General features: G+C 42.9%; 2 protein-coding genes and 1 long non-coding RNA gene across 9 annotated transcripts in view; 1 reads left to right on the forward strand and 2 right to left on the reverse strand.

Annotated features, from left to right (window-relative positions):
- Window positions 1-1,415, reverse strand: part of LOC133075100 (O-acyltransferase like protein-like) — a 65,714-nt gene extending 64,299 nt beyond the window's left edge. Inside the window, 2 exon segments of the mRNA XM_061169226.1 lie at window positions 43-157; window positions 1,407-1,415. Coding sequence (XP_061025209.1) covers window positions 43-157; window positions 1,407-1,415 — 124 coding nt within the window.
- Window positions 1,416-8,892: 7,477 nt separating this feature from the next.
- The window catches only part of ZNF532 (zinc finger protein 532), a 107,103-nt gene continuing 92,820 nt past the window's right edge, over window positions 8,893-23,175 (reverse strand). For 6 of the 7 annotated variants that reach the window (XM_061169393.1, XM_061169395.1, XM_061169391.1 and 3 more), the window contains 3 exons: window positions 15,240-15,352; window positions 12,890-13,037; window positions 8,893-11,473 (listed from right to left, as the gene is read on the reverse strand). In XM_061169393.1, the coding sequence (XP_061025376.1) occupies window positions 10,979-11,473; window positions 12,890-13,037; window positions 15,240-15,352 (756 nt within the window). In that variant the 3' untranslated portion in view covers window positions 8,893-10,978. The remainder of the gene's footprint in view (window positions 11,474-12,889; window positions 13,038-15,239; window positions 15,353-23,175) is intronic. The other variant, XM_061169396.1, reaches the window with a different exon arrangement.
- LOC133075261 (uncharacterized) lies at window positions 12,337-21,377 on the forward strand. The gene is made up of 3 exons (XR_009697340.1): window positions 12,337-12,416; window positions 14,617-14,808; window positions 21,295-21,377. It is a non-coding gene; the product is annotated as an uncharacterized LOC133075261 (long non-coding RNA).

The raw sequence follows: 23,175 nt of genomic DNA on the forward strand, positions 1-23,175 counted from the left end.
CCTGTGTTCACCTACCCAACGGGTTAGGAAAAACCTACTTACTTCTTTGAGCATATTCTTTGGGTTCCACTGAATTCAGATCAGAAAGGAATTCATCAGTGTCCTGCATGCACTTGAGAGAAATGTTTCTTGCAGGAAAAACAAAAGGCAATTGAAACTGAAAAGAGAGAAGACAAAATAGTAAGGTCAGGACCATCTTTGGTCAGGATCTTAACCTGTCAGGATAAAACTCCCCTCTTAGACAAAGAGCCTCATATGTATGAAACACTAGTCTATAACGTGTTATGGGGAAATGTGACATTCTCACCCCTTAACATGCAGAGACAAGCTGCGTCTCCTCCGCCACCTGCAAAGCGGCTGCAATGAACAAACCATGGAAACGGATTTGTATACAACTTGTTATTGTTGAGCAAAATCGTGCTGTGGATGTGAGGGCCGCTGACCACCTGGCTTCCTTTAGTTATGCAGATTAACATTTCCAGCTAACATGGAAAAAGCTAGATTTTCTCTAGTTAGATGTCTTGTGTATATCTCTGGGTTTAAAAAATAAATATACCGAGGATGTTAAGTGGCAATATTTGGTTTTTATCTGAGAATGAGTGTGAATCCAACCTATAGAACATTCAGATAAATGATAAGCAAAGAAGGACTTCTACGTCATCATCTGGGCTTTGTATGCCTCTGTTAATGTGTTTGCCGGACTTGAAAGCCACACGTGGGAGTGATGAACTCCCCCATGGAAAGAGATGGCATTGCGGTAGGAGAAATAAACACACCCGTCCTCTTGTGGGAGCTTAGGACACATGTCCTGGGAAGCAAATGATGCTGACAAAAGACGGTGGTAACTGCGTTCATCTACTTTAAAAAAACATAAAATGTGTGGATCTGGATTTCTCATGGTGTGAATATTTTCTTTCCAGAAAGTCTGTCCTTAAATAATAACCTCGCTAATTACATTTAAAATGTGATGCAAATTTTGTTTACACTGATGGAAAACATCCACTGTGACTCAGTTGTACTTCCTGGCTTCACAGCAGCCTCTAGCCTCCCAGACCCCTACCCTTTGTCTGAGTCCATTGGGGCTGCTATCACAAAATACCACAGACTGGGTGTCTTATAAACAACAGAAACTTAGGGCTCACAGTTCTGGAGACTGGGAAGTCAAGATCAAGTTGCTGTTCTGGTAAAGTTCCTCCTGCTGTCTTAGCCAGCACCTTCTGTGTCCTCATGAGACAGCAGGGAAGGGGGCAGGGCACAACCATTAGCCGTTGAGTACAGGACATAAACTGCTTAGAACCAATTAGGCCCAAGAAGGTGGAAGATTCGACTTCCAGAAGACCTTGAGCCTCATTATATGCTCGTTGTAATATATTTGCATATTTGCATATGCTAAGTGACACACTCACAGTCGCCATGACAGTTCCGAGGCCGACCATAAAAGGTCAAAAAGTGGGCGGTGGCCCAGTTCCTGGAAATCCCCGCCCCTTCTCTGGAATAGTTGGAATAATCCTCCCACTTGTTAGCCTGTGAAATTACCCAGCCCATAAACACTAACCACCCCACTTTTCCAGATGACCTGACACCCTGGGACCACTCTCGCCTTCTGAGACAGACCACGTTCTGCCTATGGAATGTGTATCTCTCTCAATAAACCTGCTTTCACTTTACTATGGCTCACTCTCTTGAATTCCTCCCAAGGACTCTCACTTGGCGGCCCGTCCCAGGGACTCACCCAAGACCTGGGACGTGACCATCCCCTCGCGCCCCATTTTCCTGGAACATTCACAGGATGGAAGTGGCAAGGGAGCTCTGTGGGATCTCTTTTAAAAGAGCACCATCCCATTCATGAGGGGTCCACCCTTAAGACCTAATCACTTCCCCAAGGCCCCACCTCCTATTATCATCTTTAGGGGTTAGGATTTCAACATCTGGATTTTAGGGGGACGCAAATATTCAGACCAGAGCACCCTTCCTTGTACACACTCCACTGTCTCTCACCTCTGTTCTTTTGTTCCTGCTGTGCCCTCTGTCCCAGTGCTCTTTGCCCAGCTCACCTCCTCCTGAGCATTACTAGCCTACTTATTCTTCTAAGCCCTCTCGTCCAAGAAGCCCTCCTGGACTTCCCCTTGGGTCAGAATAGGTGTCTGTTCGCTGTACTCCCCACTTGTCTGGCATATTCTCTTTATCTCCTCACATTGAAGGCATCTGTTTTCTGTTTCCCTCTCTCCTACAGCCTGGACGTTCCATATGGGCAGGCAGTGTGCCCTTTTTAACCTTTTGTGCTTTTCTGAGAGGCAGTTCATATAATAGCTAAGACCCAAAGCTGACACTTCCTGTGTGACCCAGGGAAATCTCACTGCCTCAGTTACTTCATCTGGAAAATTAGGAAAACAAGTAGTCTCTACCTCTTGGAATTGCTGCGTGATTTAATTAACATATTTAAAATACTGCCAGTATCTGGCTCACCATAAATACTGAAAACAATTAGCTGTTATTCTCTTTATATTCAAAATGCCTACTACACACATGGCAGATGATAATATATATACCAGACACCCAGATAATGTATATACAAGGGGGCCTTGCAGGGTCTGACCTATAGTAGACCCGTAATAAACAGTGGCGACTGTGGCGATTTATTATTATTCTTTGTTATTGCTGTTGACCTAAAGAAAATGATTCAGGCACACAAGATGAAATAGTTACCATGCTACTGGTGAAAAGTTCCTTGAAAAAAACAGATCATTAGATCCACGTTACAAAGGGACAGTTTTGAAACAATAACAAGCTTTCTCGTCAAAACTACCCAAAGATGAACTGGGCTCTTGCCAGTGGTATAGAGGTCTCCAACCTTGGAGGTATCCAAATAGTGGTTGAGCGCTGGGTGAGAGTGTTAAAGACAAGATTCAGCATCAAAGGGTCTTTATAAAAATTACCTTTAAGGTCTTCTCTGACCTTGAAACCCTCTGAGTCTACCTTCAAAATTATTTTCTGGGGCTTCCCTGGTGGCGCAGTGGTTGAGAATCTGCCTGCTAATGCAGGGGACACGGGTTCGAGCCCTGGCCTGGGAAGATCCCACATGCCGCGGAGCAACTACGCCCGTGAGCCACAACTACTGAGCCTGCGCGTCTGGAGCCTGTGCTCCGCAACAAGAGAGGCCGCGATAATGAGAGACCCGCGCACCGCGATGAAGAGTGGCCCCCGCTTGCCGCAGCTAGAGAAAGCCCTCGCACAGAAACGAAGACCCAACACAGCCAAAAATAAAAATAAATAAATTTTTTAAAAAAATTATTTTCTGCCATGAATACATTGGTTGTTACTACGCACCAGGGAGACTGTTCTTAAATTGAAGTAGAAGCTGAAATTTCAGTGCAAAAAATGAAGGATAACATCCAATTTGGAACTACACAGAGAAAGCAACAACTTGGACTAAAAAAGGGACCTAATTTGGCCCCAGAAACCAGGGGTTAAGCTCTTCACTTTCCCCATCTGTAAATTCATAAAAGCACATAATCAGCCTACCTCAGTCGTTTCCTAGTATTTACATTAGAGTGATAGACAAACATTAGTCAGTGTTTAAGGTCTCAATTCCGTATGTATCTCCTGTGCTTAACTCTCTTTCAAAGTTAAAAAAAGGTGAAGAAGGGGGAGGGTTGAAAATACTGGAGGTTTAGGTACTTTGAATATTTAAGAATGATTAAACAGAAAAATCTCTGAAACCTAGATTTATTTCCAAGTCAGTTGTTGATATTACGTAGTCATTGAAAATATGAAATTGTTGTTAGAATTCAGTATTAAGTACTCCATCGTTTGTCAACTGGGGGCAAAATATAATGAGCGGAACACATATCCACATTTTAATCATTAGTAATAAAAACCGCCTAAATGATTTTTTAAATTCCACCTAAATAAAAAGGAAAAAGAGAATCTTACTTTTCAAGATCCTTGTAATGTTTGTCCCAACTCTTAAGAATAAAATTATGACAAATCAAGTTTCAAAGAGACTCAGCTGTTTTATGAAGACATTTTAAGCACCTGCTTTCCACAAGGCAATGAGCTGGGCATAAAAATAGGACATGAAAATAAATAACGCCTGCCTTTCCTGAAAGCAAGCCTCTATCATTTCCTGAGGCAGCGGTAATCACTAGCTGATGCTGTTATTAATGCCACAGTCGTTTTATTCAAGTAACTAGCTCTACAGAAAAGGAAATAGCATTCGGCCTCTCGTCATTTGGCAATGGACTTGAGAAAACAAGGCTTTGTCTTTGCTGACAAGAATCAGGATCAACCTGATGGGAAAACTAATGTCTGCTGCTCCCAGGTGGCAAAATTTTCGAAAAACACCTCTTGCAATGAGAGGAAATGGTGAACACAGATCAGAAAGCAGGCAAGAGCTTATGGAACAGCTTGGAATGTTTCATCCAGAGGATGGCACAGGGTTAACAAATAAGCATAAAGTGGCAGGAGGGATTAGTGCTGGGAAGAAAAATAATGCGGGTAAAGAAATGGAGAGTGTCGAAGCGGGTGCGTGCTGTTGGTGGGCGTGGGCACTTTGAGTGAGGTGACCCGGAGATCCCTCTGAGCAGATGACTTCAGAGCCAACCTGCAAGAAGGGGAAAGGCCCCCGTGGGAATAACAACAGGGGCAAGCAGTCCAGGCAGAGGAATCAGTAAGTGCCATGTCCTGTGATGGGAGGAGGAGGGGTTGGGGAGGGAAGGATTGGGAGTTTGGGATTAGCAGATGCAAACTAGTATACATAGGATGGATAAACAACAAGGTCGTACTTGTCCCTATAGCACAGGGAACTATACTCAATATCAATATCCTGTGATAAACCATAAAAGAAAATAATATGAAAAGAATGTATATATGTATAACTGAATCACTTTGCTCTACAGCAGAAATTAACACAACACTGTAAATCAACTATACTTCAATAAAATATTAAAATAAAATAAAATAATTGATATTGTCATGTTGCTTGGATGGTGTCTTATTAAGAGGGAAGGAAAAGCTTAAGCTTCAAAGTGTCCCACCATGATGGCACCCTTGGGTCCAAGATGGTCAGTGGTTCCCGGAAGGCAGACTGGTTCCCAACTGGCAGAGATTCTGAGGAATGTCTACATTCTTTTCTTCCAGATCTTGGTTCTTCCTTTTCCCTGACCAACAAAAGCAATGCTCTGTGTAATTCTCCATCTGCAATCACCATGACCATCGCCTCCGTGCCACCAGAATGGGTACATTTAAACTGTCCCTACTTTGTTGTATCACCTGCTCGAGAGTCAAAGCAGGAGCACCATTTTGACCAAGTATTGGTCATCCCATGCCTAAGGTTAGGCTGCTGGGGGTCAGGGAGAGTGACCTTCTGGTTTCGGGAGTAGGAGGCAAGATCCATCTCTCAGAGATTCATACAATGGTAGAGTCCCAACCCCAGAAAGGGATCAGATACTGAACTGACAAAGTCAAGATAAATGTCCATCACCCCTACTTAGAGATATGTCTTCTACCCTTTCCAAGACAGGGTCGTTCCCTTTGACACACGCAACTCTGCTTTCTCCTGACTCATGTCAACCTCACACCATTCTCTCCAGTCAGTGGATCTCTGCCTTCCTTGTTCTTTTTCAAAAAATAGATGATGTTTCTTCTCCAGAAATAACCGATCCAATTAAACTTGACTCGACCTGAAGGTCAGTACAATTACTCTTAGGCTAAACCCACACTTTCTGGAACTGAGTTGGAGGTGTGATAGGGTGAACTCTAATTATAGAGTGCCTCTAGATAAAAATATCGTCTTGCAAAGGAGTGCGCTTAGAAACAGACTTGCCATGGTAGTGTAATGTACAATTATAACTGTAAGAAAAGCTCAAGGATAGCAGCTTATAATAAAAAGCAAAGCAAATTAAATAATCAGTTCCTTTAAATACTGTGAAACGGTATAAATAGTGTTGCTTTCTGAGTCAAAACTAACCTCATAAATTTAATTTGGAAACTAGCTAGGGAAGACTGACAGTAGCCAAGTCTCAAATTCGGCCTTACACCCAAAACATGTGGACCGAGACCGGGCTGTTCAGAATCAGTGCTTTGGGAGTAATGGTGACTACAAAATTACAACTGGCTAGTCCAGAAGCTTCTAGCAGCAGGAAAAGAGGCTCTTTGCAGAGAAATAAGTTCACACTGTCATATCCCAAAGGTTTATGATTAACTCTGTAGGGATGTGAGGTTCCTCACTGCAAAAAGAAACTCAAACAAGAAGGTTCAAGGATCCATTTAAGCAAAGACTACATTGTGCAAAAGCAGAAGCCAAGTTTTTAAGGAAACTAACTCCAGGTTCTTTATTTAGAAGATGTATGCTTAAAAGTAAGAGCTACAATCTGGGATCCTTACAGCATCTGATTTGCAGAGAGAGAGAGAGAGACAGAGAGAAAGAGAGAGGGAGAGAGAGGGAGGGAGAGAGAGAGAGAGAGAGAGAGAGAGAGAGAGAAACTAAATGGCATAAATAGCATCCTGCATTTGGCACTCCCCTCTTTATTTTCAGACAATTCTCTGGGACAGATCAATGGTTCCTTTAAGTCATATTTTATTTATGAAGTTCTTTAAACACATTTATTTTTTCCCCTTCCAAGTAGACATCAAAAAAAAAAAAAAAAGAATAACAGTGCTCACGGCATGATGAATATATTATGAAATAATATATTAACCTCGGCCAAAGTTTTCAACAGGAAATTTCCGTTGGTCAAAGATCCTGGGACGGAACTCACTAGCCCACCGACCCTGAAGAGAGGCACCCATCAGAGCTTTGGGGTGGAACAGTTGTTCTTTGGAATACTTACTGGAGTAGGAGTCAGGAATTTGCAGAAAATGTGTTCGGGAGGAAGCAGTTGTCTATGCCAGGGATTCTGAGCCTGCATTGTCCTTTTCTTCATGTTTTACCACCTTGATGGCATTCTTCTTTATGCACTACTGTTACTCAGTTATTGATAATAAAATCACCCAACCACACACATTCAAACAAAAACTAACCTTGAATGTATATCTAAAGTTCATCTTCCCCATAAACAGCTCTTAACTTTGACTTCCGTATTTCTATTTAAGTGATCTAAATGCTGGAAAAAAATCACCTAGGTTTGAACTTTCAGGCTTCTCTTCTTTCTCTGTATCCCACAGCACGAAATTTTCCTTGATGCTCCTTCTGAAATGCTACCTACAACTGCAGCCTCTTTCCAAGATTACTTCCCCCACCCTAAGCCGAGTCCTCATGCCCATGTGGACCACTATGTTGGCACCATAGCTACTTCGATTTAAACTTTATTCCTGTGATGGTCATTTATGCTGTGCAAATATTTTCAGTCTTCTGCCTTCTGGGCACATGGTAGGATCGCACTTCTTGACCTCCTTGTGATTAGGTGGGACCATGTTACTGGTTTTGGTCAATGAAATGTGAAAAGTGACATGACATCTGTCACTTCTGTGCCAGAACATTCAATTGCACTTCCCATCTGCCCTAATAAGCAGCAACTTTTGTTGAAAGTGGGGTAAGGGGATAAAGAGATTTGGAGCAATGTCTCCAATCTGAGGAAGAAATAAGTCTCAGGGGACTTCCCTGGCGATCCAGTGGTTAAGACTCTGCACTTCCACTGCAGGGGGCACAGGTTCAACCCCTGGTCAGGGAACTAAGATACTACATGCCGTGGGGTGCAGCCAAAAAAAAGAAAAGAAAAGTAAGTCTTGTTATAAGCCGTTAAGATTCAGGGTTACAACCTCAGCATAACCTAACTTATGCTGATTGATACACTCCCACCATCTTTTTTTTTTTAATAAATTTATTTATTTATTTTGGCTGTGTTGGGTCTTCGTTGCTGTGTGCAGGCTTCCTCTAGTTGCAGTGAGCGGGGGTTACTCTTCATTGCAGAGTACGGGCTCTAGGTGCGCAGGCTTCAGCAGTTGTGGCTCGTGGGCTCTAGAGCGCAGGCTCAGTAGTTGTGACACACAGGCTTAGTTGCTCCACAGCATGTGGGATCTTCCCGGACCAGGGCTCAAACCCGTGTCCCCTGCATTGGCAGGCAGATTCTTAACCACTGTGCCACCAGGGAAATCCCTCCCACCATCCATCTTAAGCACCGTCACCAATTAATCTGGTTGTCACTCCCCTGTCCAAATAACTCATCTCTATCAGAGTACAAACCCCCTAGATTGTCATTCAAGGCTTTTTACACCTTGGACCCAGCCTACTCTGTCAGCCTCACCTCCCCTTCCCCACCAACAGAGGAAATGGGATTCCTAAAAATTCATGGAACGTGCCCCAGTTTTCTACCTTTGGTCTATGTCCTGTTTCTCTAATGCCCACATTGACAACCACACCCAGTATCTTCAACTAATGAAAAATGGGTAGAATTCACAAGTCCTAATGTGGATTTTTTGCTCAGCATTCACCACGTTAACCCAAGTATTCATGTCTTTCATTAACAGCCAAGAATTTTCCACACCGGCTCTCCCCAATTCCTTCTATTCCCCCTTCTGGAGCTCCTATTAAACTTGTTAGAGCTGCTTATTTTGTCCTTCCGGACTCCTATGCGCTTTCATATATTTCATCTCCTTATCTCTTTGCTGCATTCTAGGGAATTTCTTCACAATCCGTCTTCCAGTTCATCAATTCTCTCTTCAGTTGAACCATCCAGGTTTCCTCCCAGGGCTACAGCATCGGATGCTGTTTTCTTACTCTGGATTTTAGTTTCTTCTTCATTTTGGACCTCTGGGCATATTTTAAAACTTTCCTGGATGCTCATCTAGGTATTTAATAAGATGCCAATTTCATATTACCAAGCACATCTGGGTATTTATGAGTAGATAGACTCCCAAGTTATCTTATAAAAGTCATAGTGCCACAAACAAAAATTTCTAATATTGTGTTTTGCACATACTTTTTATTTGTTGAATAAAGGAGTATTTGTGAATATGTACATAAACACATAGAGCGAGCACTAGATTTAGAGCAAGAACATCTGGGTTCTAATACGCAAAGCCACTTACCAGCTCCGAGGGCTTAGGCCAAGAACTTAATGAGTTCAGCTTCCTCGACTGTAAAACTAGGCTATTAGACCTGTGCAGCCCACCGCACAGGTTTATTGCAAGGTTCAAATGCAGAAACATATGAAAAGTGCTATGAATACAACTTAAGAGCAATACAAGTATAAATACAACGAGTAACAGCAATTGAATTTCAAGTTGAGGCGTACTTAATCACACCCTCGGGTTATACCGATGTACTGATGGAGTCAACATGAAAGTGACAAAACAGCTGATTGCTAACGAGAATGAAAATGCCGCTCTTCTGAGCAGGGAGAATTCTGCAATATCCCGTAGGCCATCCCTGCAATGAATCACTCCCTAAACTTCATGAAGATGTCAGCGACCCACCATCAATAACTCTCTCACGGAAGCACAAGGGCCAAATGTCCCACGTTTATTTACATATGAAATGTGTTTAATACAGTTAGGATGGATATGGTTAGTGCATGACACCTGACAGCAGCAAGACCTTTTGAGGAACCGAACGTTGACTACAGTATATCATGCAAGTATATCTATATATACACAAAAGAATTTCTTCTCTTAAAAAAAAAAAAGTACAAAACATGTTTAGGGATAAATACAAGATATAAAATGCAAAAGAAAACACAAAACACAAAACCAAAAAGTATAACTCTCCCAGAGAACTATAAACGTTTGGAAGGGACAGAAGAGTACCTCGGCTGCACTAAGAAAGCGGAACTACCGATGTTAAAGATACTTATTGAAATGGCTGAACTAAACCCATGTGGCTCAGTGCTGACTCGAACGGCCAACTGCGACACGCCGGCTGCTGCATCAATAAGGTGGAAGTTGTGCATCCCAAGTCTAAGTACCAGGACGTTTGGCAGTAGCACCCTGAACAGGAAACGCCAACTCTTTAGACAGCAAAGGGTTAAGTCAACTGTGATTTTTTTTTTTTTTTCCTGTCAAGAGCCAGAGAAATACTTGATATTTTTAGTTGTGTCTTTGCAATAGTTAATAAATTACATGACAAAAGCGTGACTATATAAATCTATTGGTCTAACTACGTATTTGTAACTTTTACAGTAGTCCAGCCCTTTCGCTGCTATATCTCCTTGTGCTCTTTAGAAGTCAGCCTTGCAAATCGGCCCAGAAAGCCACCGCTGCCCCCAGCCACCCCGCACCCCCGTTTTTTCCCTTTAGGATACCCCTTCTTCCCCATTCTGAGACGGAATTAATCCACGTTCCTTACTGGATTTCTGGCCCAAGTTTTCATCCCCCCACTGGGAAAGAAGCGACCTGCAAGGCTGCTTTCGACACAGTTTGGCCTGGAGAAGACGCCACACGCCGGGCCGCGGTCCTGGCGGAGCAGGCACGTTGAGGATAGTGCTAAGACACTTAAAAGTCCCTAGTGTTTTTGAGACCTACAATCACCTACGATTTATGTAGTGAATTCTAAAAATTAAAAACACTAAAAAAGGCATTATCGTAGCCTGTAATTAGTTAACCCATTCAAATCTGTGACATACAAAATGGTTTATTTGAATTCAGGAACTGCCCCTGTTACTAAGAACTCTGTTTTAAAGAAACAGTACAAAAAGAAAAATTCTAACCCAAATTAAAAAACAAAAACCAAAACAAAAAAACCAAGAACGAAACAAAAAAAAAAACTTCAAAACATTTTCCACTAAATACTGATATAAACATGTAACAAAGAGTATAAAAAGTTATTCATTTAAATATATACAAACTCTTTTCAACTCAAATACTGTTTTAATACTTAATCGAGGAGGATATACAAGAGGAGGCGGAGAAGGGAGTGGAAGGAGGATATATTGCAACAGCCTAGACAGTACTGTTAACTCTATGATAACTGCCAACTTCTTGTAAGAAAACTGTCTTTTTGCTTCCAACGCGGACCGGGACTCTCCGCGAGAAGGGTGCGCAGCTATTTCTCCGCCGAGCTCACTCTTTTGGATTTGATGAAGGCCATGCCGTGGGTCCGCATGTGGGCGTTTAAGGCAGCTTCCGTCTCGAACGTCTTTGCACACACTTTGCACGTTCTGTCCGACACGGGGCCGTCGGCCGGCGCGTCCTCTGGGCCGGGCTTGTTCTCCTGCTGGCTCTCCTCACCGGCCCCGTTCTGCTTGGCCGCCGGCTGCGGCTCCTTCAGTTTGTGGACGATGAAGAGGTGCCGGGACAGGGAGACGTGCGACGTGTAGCAGAGGCCGCACTCACGGCATTGGTGGGACGAGCCGTCCGACTTGTGCTGCGGGATGTGCTCGTGGAACTGCAGCAGGTTCTCCGTGGTGAAGCCGCACACGGCGCACTTGTGCACCTTGAACACGTTGATCTTCAGCTTCTTCAGGGGCTGCGTGATGGCCCCTCGGGGAGGTCTGAACTCTAAAACGGGTTCTTCCAACTTCCGCTTGGGACTGGGAACCTTGGAGAGAAAAACAGAGCGGGTGACGCACTGAAAACCGGTCTCTGGGCAGGTGACGGGCGGTCGGTGCTCGCGGGCTCCGGGGCTGCGGGGAAACGTGTCCCGGGAGCGGGGGGTGCGGGCTCCTTACAGCTGCGCGGCCGCCAGCTGTAAGGAACATTCCAAGGGTCGTGCCTTCCAGCCCCCGACAGAGGTGGACTCAGCCCCGGGATGACCAGGCATCCTCCATCAGCCGGCTCCGTAGGACAGACAGGTCCCGGCCCTCGTGGGACGCAGGCGCCAATGGAGTGACAAAGAGCCACGAAGGAGCCAGCGTGCAGTGTGGCAAGGACGGCCTGAGTCAGGAGGCCACACGGGGAAAGGGGCCCAGGAGGCACGCCAGGGGGGCCGGGGCAGGGTGACCAGGTGAGTGCGCAGATGAGGCCAAGGAGAGGCAGGGGGCGGGCGGACGGAAAAGCACCTCGTGGAGGAGAAGATGTCCGCACTTGTGCTTTTCCCGAGACTCAGATGGAGCCACCTGAGCCTCACCGGGTCTCCTAAGCGCCCTTTCCTGCCCACTCACCTTCCTCCTACTCCTTCCCCTCTGGCCTCATCAAATCCCCTCCCTTCCAACTCTCTAAAAATCCAAGCCGAGGGGACGCCCCTTCCTCCCAGCTCCGCAGCCGTCCTGCTTTTCCGCCTTGACCTAAAGCTGCTCCTGCACGTACATTCTTTAATTCCACCCCACCCCCACCCCGGCCTCCCCATCACTTGAGGGAAAGGATTACAATTTAATGTGACACGAGTCTGACTTGTATTCTGATTTCAATGATTAACTCCTTGAAAGCACACACAGGCTTTTACCCAGGAACGTTCCAGACGCCGCACAGGGCCAAAGACAGCAGGTCTCCTAAGTGTCTGCTTTACTGCAACAGCACTTGTGACACACACACCGCGTACTCAGGTTAGTATACATTCTGTTGTCTGCTTCAAGTTCACTACCTACTGATAAGGCACTATCTACGAATCTTATCTTAATCCTTTATCAGTACAAAGAGAAGCTAAATGGAATCAATTTTGATTAGGTACCTCTCACAACCAATACACTGCCAATGAAAAGGAGTCTAGATTCATACAATCCCCTGGCTAAGAGACAACTTCTGTGAGTCAACATAAAATTTTATATGTAAGTAGATCTATCCCTAAAGTTGTGTCTGGAAGGATACAGAAGAAACTTAATAAAGGTTATCTTTTAGGAGCAAGATGAAAGCTCAGAATCAGTGCAGAGAGAGCGTCCCTATTATTTTAAAGCTTTATGCACAGTCTGAATTTTTAAAACTGTGTAACTGTAGAATAATTTAAAGGCAAAAAAAAAAAAAAAAGGAAAAAGCAAGTGAACACAACTTCACTGTAAAGAGAACACATGCAGTGTCTGACCTTGGTATCTTCTTTTATTTCTGCTTCCTCCTCATTGGTGGCTTCTGTCATTTCTTTCAAGTCAGGATCCTTAATTCCGTGCATGAGTTGGATATGTTTCTCCAGCATTAACCGTTTCGTGAAGGTACGCCTGGAGTCTGGGCAGTGCCTGTGAGGAAAAAGACAAGGAAATAACCTACTTGCTTTAAAGGAACTCACTGAGGCGCACATTCACTGCTGAAAGCCCTCAGCCGGCCGACAGCCCGCTCAGAGGGGCCAGGGTCGTCTGCCTGAGTACCACTGGTCCAAAGCGAAAGAGTAATTTTGCTATGAATCATAGTTTCCAATTGGTGGAAAAAAGAAAAACTCTTGCAGCTTTTGTTAAAAGTTTTCTATCAGTTTTTGTGTCCTTACAGGACCAGCCTAATTTGGGTCAGATGGAGTATTTATTTTCTGAGTTTGGTTAAAGTATTACTTAATTCGTTATTCAAGATGGCTATAATTTTAACATGGAGAACATTAAATTTCAGAAGTTTTCTTTCCAGTGACTCAGACTGTTCCCTCAGAATGTACGTCATGAGACACTTTAATAGGAAGGAAGTCCCTGCCTGACTCCTTCACGCTGGTGTTAACAATTCCTGTCCACTCTGCCGTAACACAGACAAGACAGATTGTCTCCCCATCAAATTCCTCATCAAAGCACAAATGCAATATGCATGGTTAGAACCGCAGCGCTCAAGTACATGTGCTCAGTCAGTCGACTAAAATGTAGAAAACTGTGAACAGATATCCAAAACAGGTCAATTATTTAAATTGTCATTTCAGCTTGTGCAAAATTATGTTAATTATGATTACAGTCTTTCTTTAGAAGATATGAATTTATCATTTTCTTAATCAAACAGGCCAAAAACAGGTAAACCAAAGTTAATGACCATGGTGATTACAGATACTCTAAGCCAGACATCAAGAATACCACTGCAGCGGAGGTGGATGGAAAGTTCCTCATGGCTTATGCAGAACCAAATTTGCTGTCATCAGAGAGGCTTCTAAGAATTTTATAATGATTGGCTCCAAACTCTGATGATTTCATGTTAGAGATCCTCTATGGGGCAGCAGTGGGAGCCAGCACCAACACCAAAGAACAAACGAAATTAGCTAGACAATCCTGGCATTTTACTGCCTTACAGGCACTTCACGAGGAAATGAACACACCTGTTAGAGGAATGACTGTGCCATCCACGCCAGCCTTCCTTTCCATTTTCTCAGCCCAGGGTTTCCTCCTAAATTCACTGATTCTTTCAATGCAGTCTCAACATACAGACTGTATTTACAGAATGTTCTCATCTCACCAAATCACTTCCAGCATCAATTTCACGGAAGGAGGGTCCCTGTTTTCCTACCCAAGAAACTTTCCTTAACTAACCAAGACACAGCAAAGCCCCGGCGATCTGGCAGCCAACTTTCTCACGTTCCCTCAGCCACATGGTACACGGAGCCCTGCTTTCATCACGGCCACACACTGGCTATATGGCTTCTGTGTCGTTTAGTCCTCTTTTATGAGAAGTGCCTTAAGGTAAGTAACCCTGTTATATCACCTCACTTCAGGCATGTTCTGAGTGGGTGAGAAAGCTTTCTCACTAATAATAATATAACAATCTCTGACCTTCATATACAAAGAAGAATCTCATGGACTGTCCACTCAGTGGGTTGGCCCACTCAGTTCCTTGAATTTGGTCTCTAACCAACAGTGTGTGCTGAGATGAGGGATGCACTGCAGCCGAGGGGCAAACGTCCAGCCCAGGATGACTCCATGACTGGCCCCACCAGGGCCCGCCCTGAACCCTGAGTAGATCGACCAGCCCAACCGGCTTACTGATGCTGCCAACTCACTGTGTGTAAGAGACCGAAGAGCATCTCATTCAACCGTGCACCTACCTGCCGTGAGCCCCTTCTCCAAAATTCTCAGTAATAAAATGCCTATCTCTGTATAATGGATAAGAACATAGGTGGGAATTCCCTGACAGTACAGTGGTTAGGACTCTGTGCTTTCACTGCTGAGGGCCCGGGTTCAATCCCTGGTTGGGGAACTAAGATCCCACAAACTGTGTGGCCAAAAAAAAAGAACAAAGGTAACAGATAAGAACATACAAAGGGTGGGCAAGGGATTGCTCCTTTTTATTTTAATATTGTTAAGTGTTACAAACCAAGCAAGAATGGTCTGTCAAAACAAAATACAATTCCGAAAGGAAATCCATACACCATGGAGCAGAGAATGGGAAAATGGAAAGTTAATGGTGAAATGGGAAAAACCTTCGAGAAGTTCCAGGCTAATCCTTTCACTGTGCTTCCCACATTAGAAATCACGACTTACGAGCAGGTATAAACTTTCCTGATGCCTTTGTGCTTGATCCGGTTGTGACGGCACAGGCTGTGGGATGAGCTGAAAGACTTGTCACACTGGCGGCAGGGGTGCTTCTTCATTTGCTTTATTAGGAGAAAAGAGAAAGAAAGTCACTTGAGAGAACAAAAACAGAAACACTTTACAAATTAAAAACTCTTTTGTAAGAGTCTAAGTATCACTACTGTTTAGCAATACAGTAACAAGACTAGAAGATTTTAAAGATGTAACAGAGGACTTCCCTGGTGGTGCAGTGGTTAGCCTCCCAACGCAGGGGACACGGGTTTGAGCCCTGGTCTGGGAGGATCCCACATGCCACGGAGCAACTAAGCCCGTGCGCCACAACTACTGAGCCTGCCTGCGCTCTAGAGCCCGTGAGCCACAACTACTGAAGCCCACGTGCCTAGAGCCAGTGTTCCGCAACAAGAGAAGCCACTGCAATGAGAAGCCCGCGCACCGCAGTGAAGAGTAGCCCCTGCTCGCAACTAGAGAACAGCCCGCACGCAGCAATGAAGACCCAATGCAGCCAAAAATCAATCAATCAATCAATCAATTTTTTAAAAAATGTAACAGAAAGGGTGGGCAGGGCTGGAGTAATCATGGAGGGGCTCATTTCTAGAGAATACACTTTATCATAAGACTAAAAAACTATTTTTTTCCTTAAAAACACTTATGATTTTGATTCAACACAAACACCCAGATAGCTGAAAAGAAAACATTAAATTTTCTTTGCGTAAGAGACGTTATTTTTAAAAAGCAGATAACCTAGAAAAACAATTCTTCAGCAGATAGCAAATAAAGCCATTAGTTAATTTGTTATATCCAGAAAGAACAGGTTTCCTTCTCCAATATGCCATTTTAAATTACATCTCTGGCTAATTTTAAACATTTTAGCTTCCCCCACTAATAACTAATTATTCCTTAAATAAGGAAAGAGTTTTCCAAGAATGCTTTTTGTTTTAAATGATACCATTTGGTTATCTCAAGAACACAAGTTTGAAACCACTTTGGGGATATTGCCTGTTGGTATATGTAGAGAGAGTGTGTGTGTGTGTGTGTGTGTGCGCGCGCACGTGTCTGTGTGTGTGTGCTGGGGAGGGACACTGAGAAAGCAAGAGAGCACGATCAAGAGATATATAAAAATCAAAGTGAAAGTTTCCCACTTTGGCTAAGACATGTTAATTCAACAGATTCCCATGTGGAACCTTTGAAGTCAAATTAGTGGCTTAACATTTAAAACAAATTATTTGGGCATGATATGTACTGCAGTCTGGAAGTAATGTCATATCACAAGGAAATAAAATCAAGAAAGAACTGTTAGCCTCATGAATGAAACAAATTTGGCTCAGCCCTCGTAAAAAATAGGGATGAAGAAGGAATAAGTTCTCACGTGAAACTGTGTTACTATCTTTGGCAATAAGAAGAGATAAGCAAGCAACTGTGACCTAAGTGATAAAGAAATGATAAGTTTTTTAAAAAATTATTTTTACATTAATCACCTGACAAACGCATCCTTATTCAAGCTGGTAAGCAAATCTATTCAAGCGGCTGAGAGGAGTCCCAGAGATGGGCTGGCACCTTTTCTCCACCACTCACGAACCATGTGATGGGGGAAACTGTCCCAACCTCCATAAACACCCACTCCCCAAACTGTCAAGCGGGGATCACAGCAGTGCTGTCCTCAGAGAGGGTGCTGGGGGGAAGGGGGCCGCTGAAGGGCTAGCACAGTGCTTGGGACACAGAGAAATCCTCAATACGTGTTATTTTATTAGTAATAATAAAGTTACATATCCAAGTTTCATTTTTTTAAAAGTGGAAAATACTATCTTTTAAACAAAGCAAATCAGTCCGGCGGATGTTGAAAAGGTCTTGAACCCAGACAAAGGCAAAGGAGGAAGTTCCTTCTCCAAGTTAAAGATGAAAGTCGTACCATTGCTTGTACTGTTTTCCTAAGCATATCCCCGGGATATATGCATATACATCATAAATCCCAGACTGTAAGAATCATCTCTGGGGAAAAAAAGAGAGACAGAGAGAACAAAGCAAGTGACCAACTAGTGCCTGAGATATCCTGTCCCTTCTCCTTCACAAACATTTTCAATCACATTAAATAGGCCATCCCTAGTCTCTTTTATTAGCATATGTAGCCAAAGAATGAATAAGAGGTTTCTTTTACAATAAAACTTGAAGTCAAGAACAGTCAGTTATGAATAGTTCTACTATGTTTCAATAAAGGTTTTTAACATCTACAAATACCTAACTCCTGTCGAATTTTGTACATATAAGATGGACAATGTTAAGATCACCTGGGAGAGCTGAAACACAAGACATCTTTCTAAAAGCAAGACAGTTGTAGCAAATAATCATAAAGGAGGGAGACAATGGAAGTACACCTTTCTAAGCACAGAACAGGGCAGAGGCCTCAGAGACATGCAGACTGGGTTTTCTATTATGGTAAAGAGTTTAATATTCTACTTCTTGTTACAGTGTAGTTATATTAATATCAAATCAAAATTGTAAGAGAGAAATATCAATAAAGAAATCCTCAGAAGATAATAAAATAAATGAAGAGCAGCTTAGCTAAATCAATAATTACTATTTTCAAAGAGTTGACGATGTATGAGATACTCTTTTTCAACATCCTTATGAAAAAAAAATGCAGAAATGAACTGTGCAATCCCAAAACAATGAGGCAAGGTTTCAAAATCACTGGTGACAAGAAAATTACAAGTTAAACTCCAGTTTCCAGATCAAACCTGCCATGTTCACAATACCTAACAAGATAAATGACTTTCTTCTTTGTTAAATTTTAAATACTAACTTGTTTAAAGGTGCTTTGCCTAATTTATCTTCATAACTTGTATCTTCAATATTATAATAGTTCACACTGCTACTTTATGACACAGGAAGCAATTTTTAATCAAACAAACATGGGAAAAAACAGTATTAAGTGTAGGACTTCCCTGGTGGCGCAGTGGTTACAAATCCGCCTGCCGATACAGGGGACACGGGTTCGAGCCCTGGTCCGGGAAGATCCCACTGCCCGCGGAGCAACTAAGCCCGTGCGCCACAACTACTGAGCCTGCGCTCTAGAGCCCGCGAGCCACAACTACGTAGTTGAGCCCACGTGCCGCAACTACTGAAGCTCTCGTGCCTAGAGCTCGTGCTCCGCAACAAGAGGAGGCACTTCAATGAGAAGCCCGCGCACCGCAACAAAGACCCAACACAGCCAAAAATAAATAAATAATTAATTAACTTTTAAAAAAAGGAAGAAAGAAAGTGTAAAAGTCTATCATCATTCTGTTGTCAAGACTTTTAACGTCCTTTACTTCTGCTGGCTCCAAGGCTGCATAAATTGATATTAACAGAACCAGGGCCTTAAGTGGACTTTTTATAGTTAACTAAAATCAGAAAAGAAATTTATGAATTATAAATTATTTTGTTTTTAAATAGAACTCTTTAAAGAAATAGTGAACTAATAAGCTGGCAGGGTCTGAAAATTTTGCTAAAACTTTAGAGTAAAATATCAAATAAAACACTTGGGTACACCTCCTAAACCTTCTCCCTAATCTCCAGTTTTTGACTCTTTTATCTTTGTGTCCTTTAGGAAAGAAAGCATTATCATTAACTGCTCTTACCAAACAAACTCCTTTGTTCTAAATGCCCCAGCCCTGGGCTCAGGTCTGAGCTCTGGGATTTAAAATGCCTTTGAAAGCCATTCTTTTCGGATGGCACTTGGTGGATGTGGGCGCTCTCACGATCAGACATTTCCATGCTGATAACCAGTCCCTTCCTGTCTCTTGGCCTGAAGGCCTCTGTTTCAGGTGACTCTGAAGAAGTTAGAGGGAGAAAAGCCACAACTTCACACTTCCATCTGGCCAGACACCCACTCATCTCCATCTCTTCTGAGATCCCCTCCTCCAGGAGATATCTGCCTCACACCAACATGCACAGGGCCTCCTTGACGACCAGCACACGCCCAGGAACAGCCACAAGTTTAAGATTAAACGGGAGTGAAGTTATTCCCAAAGCACGCTGACACACATCCTTCAGCTCTATCATAGCGGTTTTTATGAAAAAGGAAAACCAAACCAACTGCATAATTTACGCCTACCACAGCAGCAATCCCTCAGAATTTAACTCCTAAAACCCTAGACCCTTCCACTTGGGAATCTATTCTACAAATAAACCCGCACATGGTACAGTCAGTTCTGATGTAACACAACATACATAGAACACATGCTCTAAATCACTGAACTATGCAGAATCAGGCAACAAAACCCACAAGACTTCCAGCAACAATGAAGTTCAGGGCATAACATTCAAAAACTGCCAATGACTCATTTAATAAAAACTAAAGTAGCATGGATTTACACATGTTAAACGGTTAAGAAACACATATTAGGTGCTGCAAAAAATGTGGCACTTTACCTTGAAAAAGACCTTCAGTTTGCTTGTGGAAGTGAGCGCCAGGGGGCTTGCTTGAGTTTTTGTGAAGTGGTGTAAGGAGGATTATCTGAAATTGGAGGTATGGACCTGTGTGACTCAGCCCACGGGGAGATGAGGTCACTGGTGAAGGCAGAAGGTGTGTGCACAAGTGTGTCGGGTGTATTCCTACACAACTCTTGCACAGTTTTCTGTGCTCACCTAGTGTTTCTCAGGGATGGAATCACACGAGCAAACTCAGAATTCACATTATGCTTCAATTGTTCCCTGATGTATCAACTACATTGGAACAATTCTGTGTTTTCAACACAGGCGTTACAGCAGAACTGACTGTACATACAAGGTTACTCACTGCAGCACTGTGTGTAAGGGGAAAAGATGGGAAAAAATGTGGGTCCATCCAAGGAGGAATGGTTAAATAAATGATATGCACTCAAACCAATATTCTTGTCATGCAGCTGTAGAAAAGAATGAAAGATCTCAAAGCACTGATATGAAAAGAACTGTAACATAAATTACATGGAGACTGAACCGGTGCAGAAAATTATATTAATAAGCTGTGTTCTGTGTTAAAAAGAGGTAAAAATGAGAACACAGATGCATATAGGATGATACTGGCATAGAGAAACTTCAAGGGTGGCAAGGTAGAAATGAGGCTTTTAACTGCATTCCTTCATATTATTTGGATTTTTGAACCATGTGAATATAGCTCATATAAAAAAAAATTTTTTTCTGTTGCCTCAAAAAGATCTTAGGTCAGGTTCACTGAGGTATTAATTTACGAAATGTAAAATTCACTTTTTAATGAGTTTTGGGAAATGGGTACAGTTAAGTAACTGCCACTACAATCAAGATATAGAACAACAGTTCGATCACCCCCCGAATTCCCACGTGCCCCTTTAGAGTCAACCCCTCCTTCCTACACCCAACTCTTGAAAACCACTGATCTGTTTTCCATCCTTCAGTTTTGCTTTTTCCATTTGTCATGTACATGGGACCATGGAGTATAATGTGTGTGGTTTTGGGAGCCTGGCACCTCTCACTCGGCATCACGCATCGGCAGCTCTATCGAGTGTTCCGTTGTATGGACAGACCCGTTTGTTTATCCATTTACCAGGTGAAGGACTTCCAGGTTGTTTCCAGTTTTTGAAAATTATTAAAGTATACAGTATAAACTACAAACATTCATGGACAGGCTTTGGTGTCAACAAACGATCTTATTTCTCTTGGGTAAATACCTAGGAATGGGATTACTGGGTCCTATGGTAAATGACATAAGAAACTGTCAAAAAGTGTTCTCCAGATGGCCGTACTCTGTTTTTCCACCAGCAATGGATAAGAGCTCCAATGGCTCTGCAGCCTTCCCAGCATTTGATATTGCCATTTTATTTGATTTTATTATAGCCATTATCAAGGGTGGCTAGCGGTATTTCATTGTGGTTTAATTTGCAGTTCTCTAATGACTAATGGTATTAAGGTAAAATTTTTTCAGTTAGCAGATAAAATACCTATTTATGTGGTGTGCCTCTTCCTCCAAAGAAAAGTCCTGAACTTTGTTTTTGGTTTTTTATTTTTATTTCAGGAGGAATTTCACTCTCTTGTAAGGTCCTTGAAAACAGAAGCTGTGGATCATTCATCCTTATAGCCCTGGCATTCAGCATACAGAAAACACTCAGTAAATATTCACTGTGTAAATGAATAAAAGAAAAAAATAACTGAATACACAATTATCTGCTGGAAAAATATGAGCATGTTCTACAAAGTGATCATAGAATAACAAATTTACCATAAAGTCCTGGAAAGAGAGCAATCACTGCTTGTTTCTGGAAGATGGGTGAGACGCGGGCATGTTTAAATCCTGATAAGAGCCTCTAAAAAACAAAGACACTGAGGACACAGGTGGGGAGACAGGGAGGGACTCACACAGAAGGAAGAGCACATCTTCCTGTGTGACTGGAGGTAAGGCTCCGTCCATAAACAGGTGCAATGTTTACAAGGCCAGTGGTGGGCGGGTGAAGAAGGGACTGGGAAACTGAAGGAACTCCTGCCTGGCAGCTTCCATATCAAAGTGAAGTAATACGATGCATCTAGATGCTGCAGCCTTCACTTTCTTTCTCTTATTGTTGCCAATTGTAAAAATAACAAATGGTTATTGCAAAATAAGAGAGAATGAGATTGCTTCTAATCTCACCAATTGAGGTAACCACTATCAATTTCTAGCTATATATCCTGCCCATGTCTTTTCTGGATACACGGATTCACGTGCATTTATGAGTCTATATTATACATATTGACTTGTCACCTGATTTTTTGCTTGTAAAGCACACACAGCTACACATATTTTGATGATTCCACATTCTTCTTAATCCATCATTGCATTCTATTGTATAAATGGACCATAATCCATTTAACTATCTTCTATTAATGATTTAGATTGTTTCAACTTTTCAACTTTTACAGATAAAATTTTCTATAGTCAACCAATTATTTCCTTTGGATAGATTTCTGAAAACAGACTTTCTAGTTTAGAAGTTGTAAAAATGTTAAGGCTCTGTGACCCTTCTTGCCAAACTGTCCTCAAAAAGGACACCAGTGACCTAAGTCGGTGTCTCTTCATCAGGAGTCTTCAACACCAGGTCACATTCTTCAACTCTGCCAAAGTGAATGGTAAAAATTCTACTGCACTTTTCTTTGTTTCTCTTCAATGCCTAGTGATGTTGGCCATCTAGGCACATACTCCTGAGCCATTTATACTTCCCTGGGGAACTGCCCGATCACATCCTTTCCGCGGTTTTCTATGCAGTGAGGGCTGGAGGTGGCAGGTGGGGAGCTCAGAGCGCAGACAACAGAGCCTTGTACACCACGGTGAGGGCTCCGGATCGTCCATGACTGTGAGGAGGGGGCACTGAAGGGTTTGAGCAGAGGACTAATATGACCGACACAGTTTAGATGGGTCACCCCGGCTGCCAAGTGTGGAAGCAGGGAGCCAGGGCACAGGCTCCAGGGGAGAGATCCTGTGCCCTGGGCTTGGGGAAAAAGGGTGATGATAAGTGGTTAGATTTGGTATGTACCTCCAGGGTAGATGTATGGATGGGCTGAATGTAGGTGACAAAGAAGAGAAAAAGAGGGGCGAAGCATCACTCCAAATTCTTTGGCCTGGGCATCGGTGGAGCAGAGTTACCAGTTACTAGTTGGGAAAACAGGGGAGAAGCAGGATTAGGGAAGGAGAAGAATCAAAAGTGTTACGTTTTGGATACGTTAAGTGTGAGAAGCCCATTGGAGATCTAAGCAGAGATGTTAAATAAATAGGTGGTTAGCGTCAAGTCCGGATCTCAGGGGAGAGGTCTGGCTGCAGATATAGATCTGTGGGTCACTAGGACATAGATGCCACTCTGAGTCATGGGCCTGGATGAGAACCGTCTGAGAGTCAAAGGACACATCAACGTTCATAAGATGATAAAGA

This window comes from Eubalaena glacialis, chromosome 15 (genome assembly GCF_028564815.1).
Source record: "Eubalaena glacialis isolate mEubGla1 chromosome 15, mEubGla1.1.hap2.+ XY, whole genome shotgun sequence".
Taxonomy (NCBI): domain Eukaryota; kingdom Metazoa; phylum Chordata; class Mammalia; order Artiodactyla; family Balaenidae; genus Eubalaena; species Eubalaena glacialis.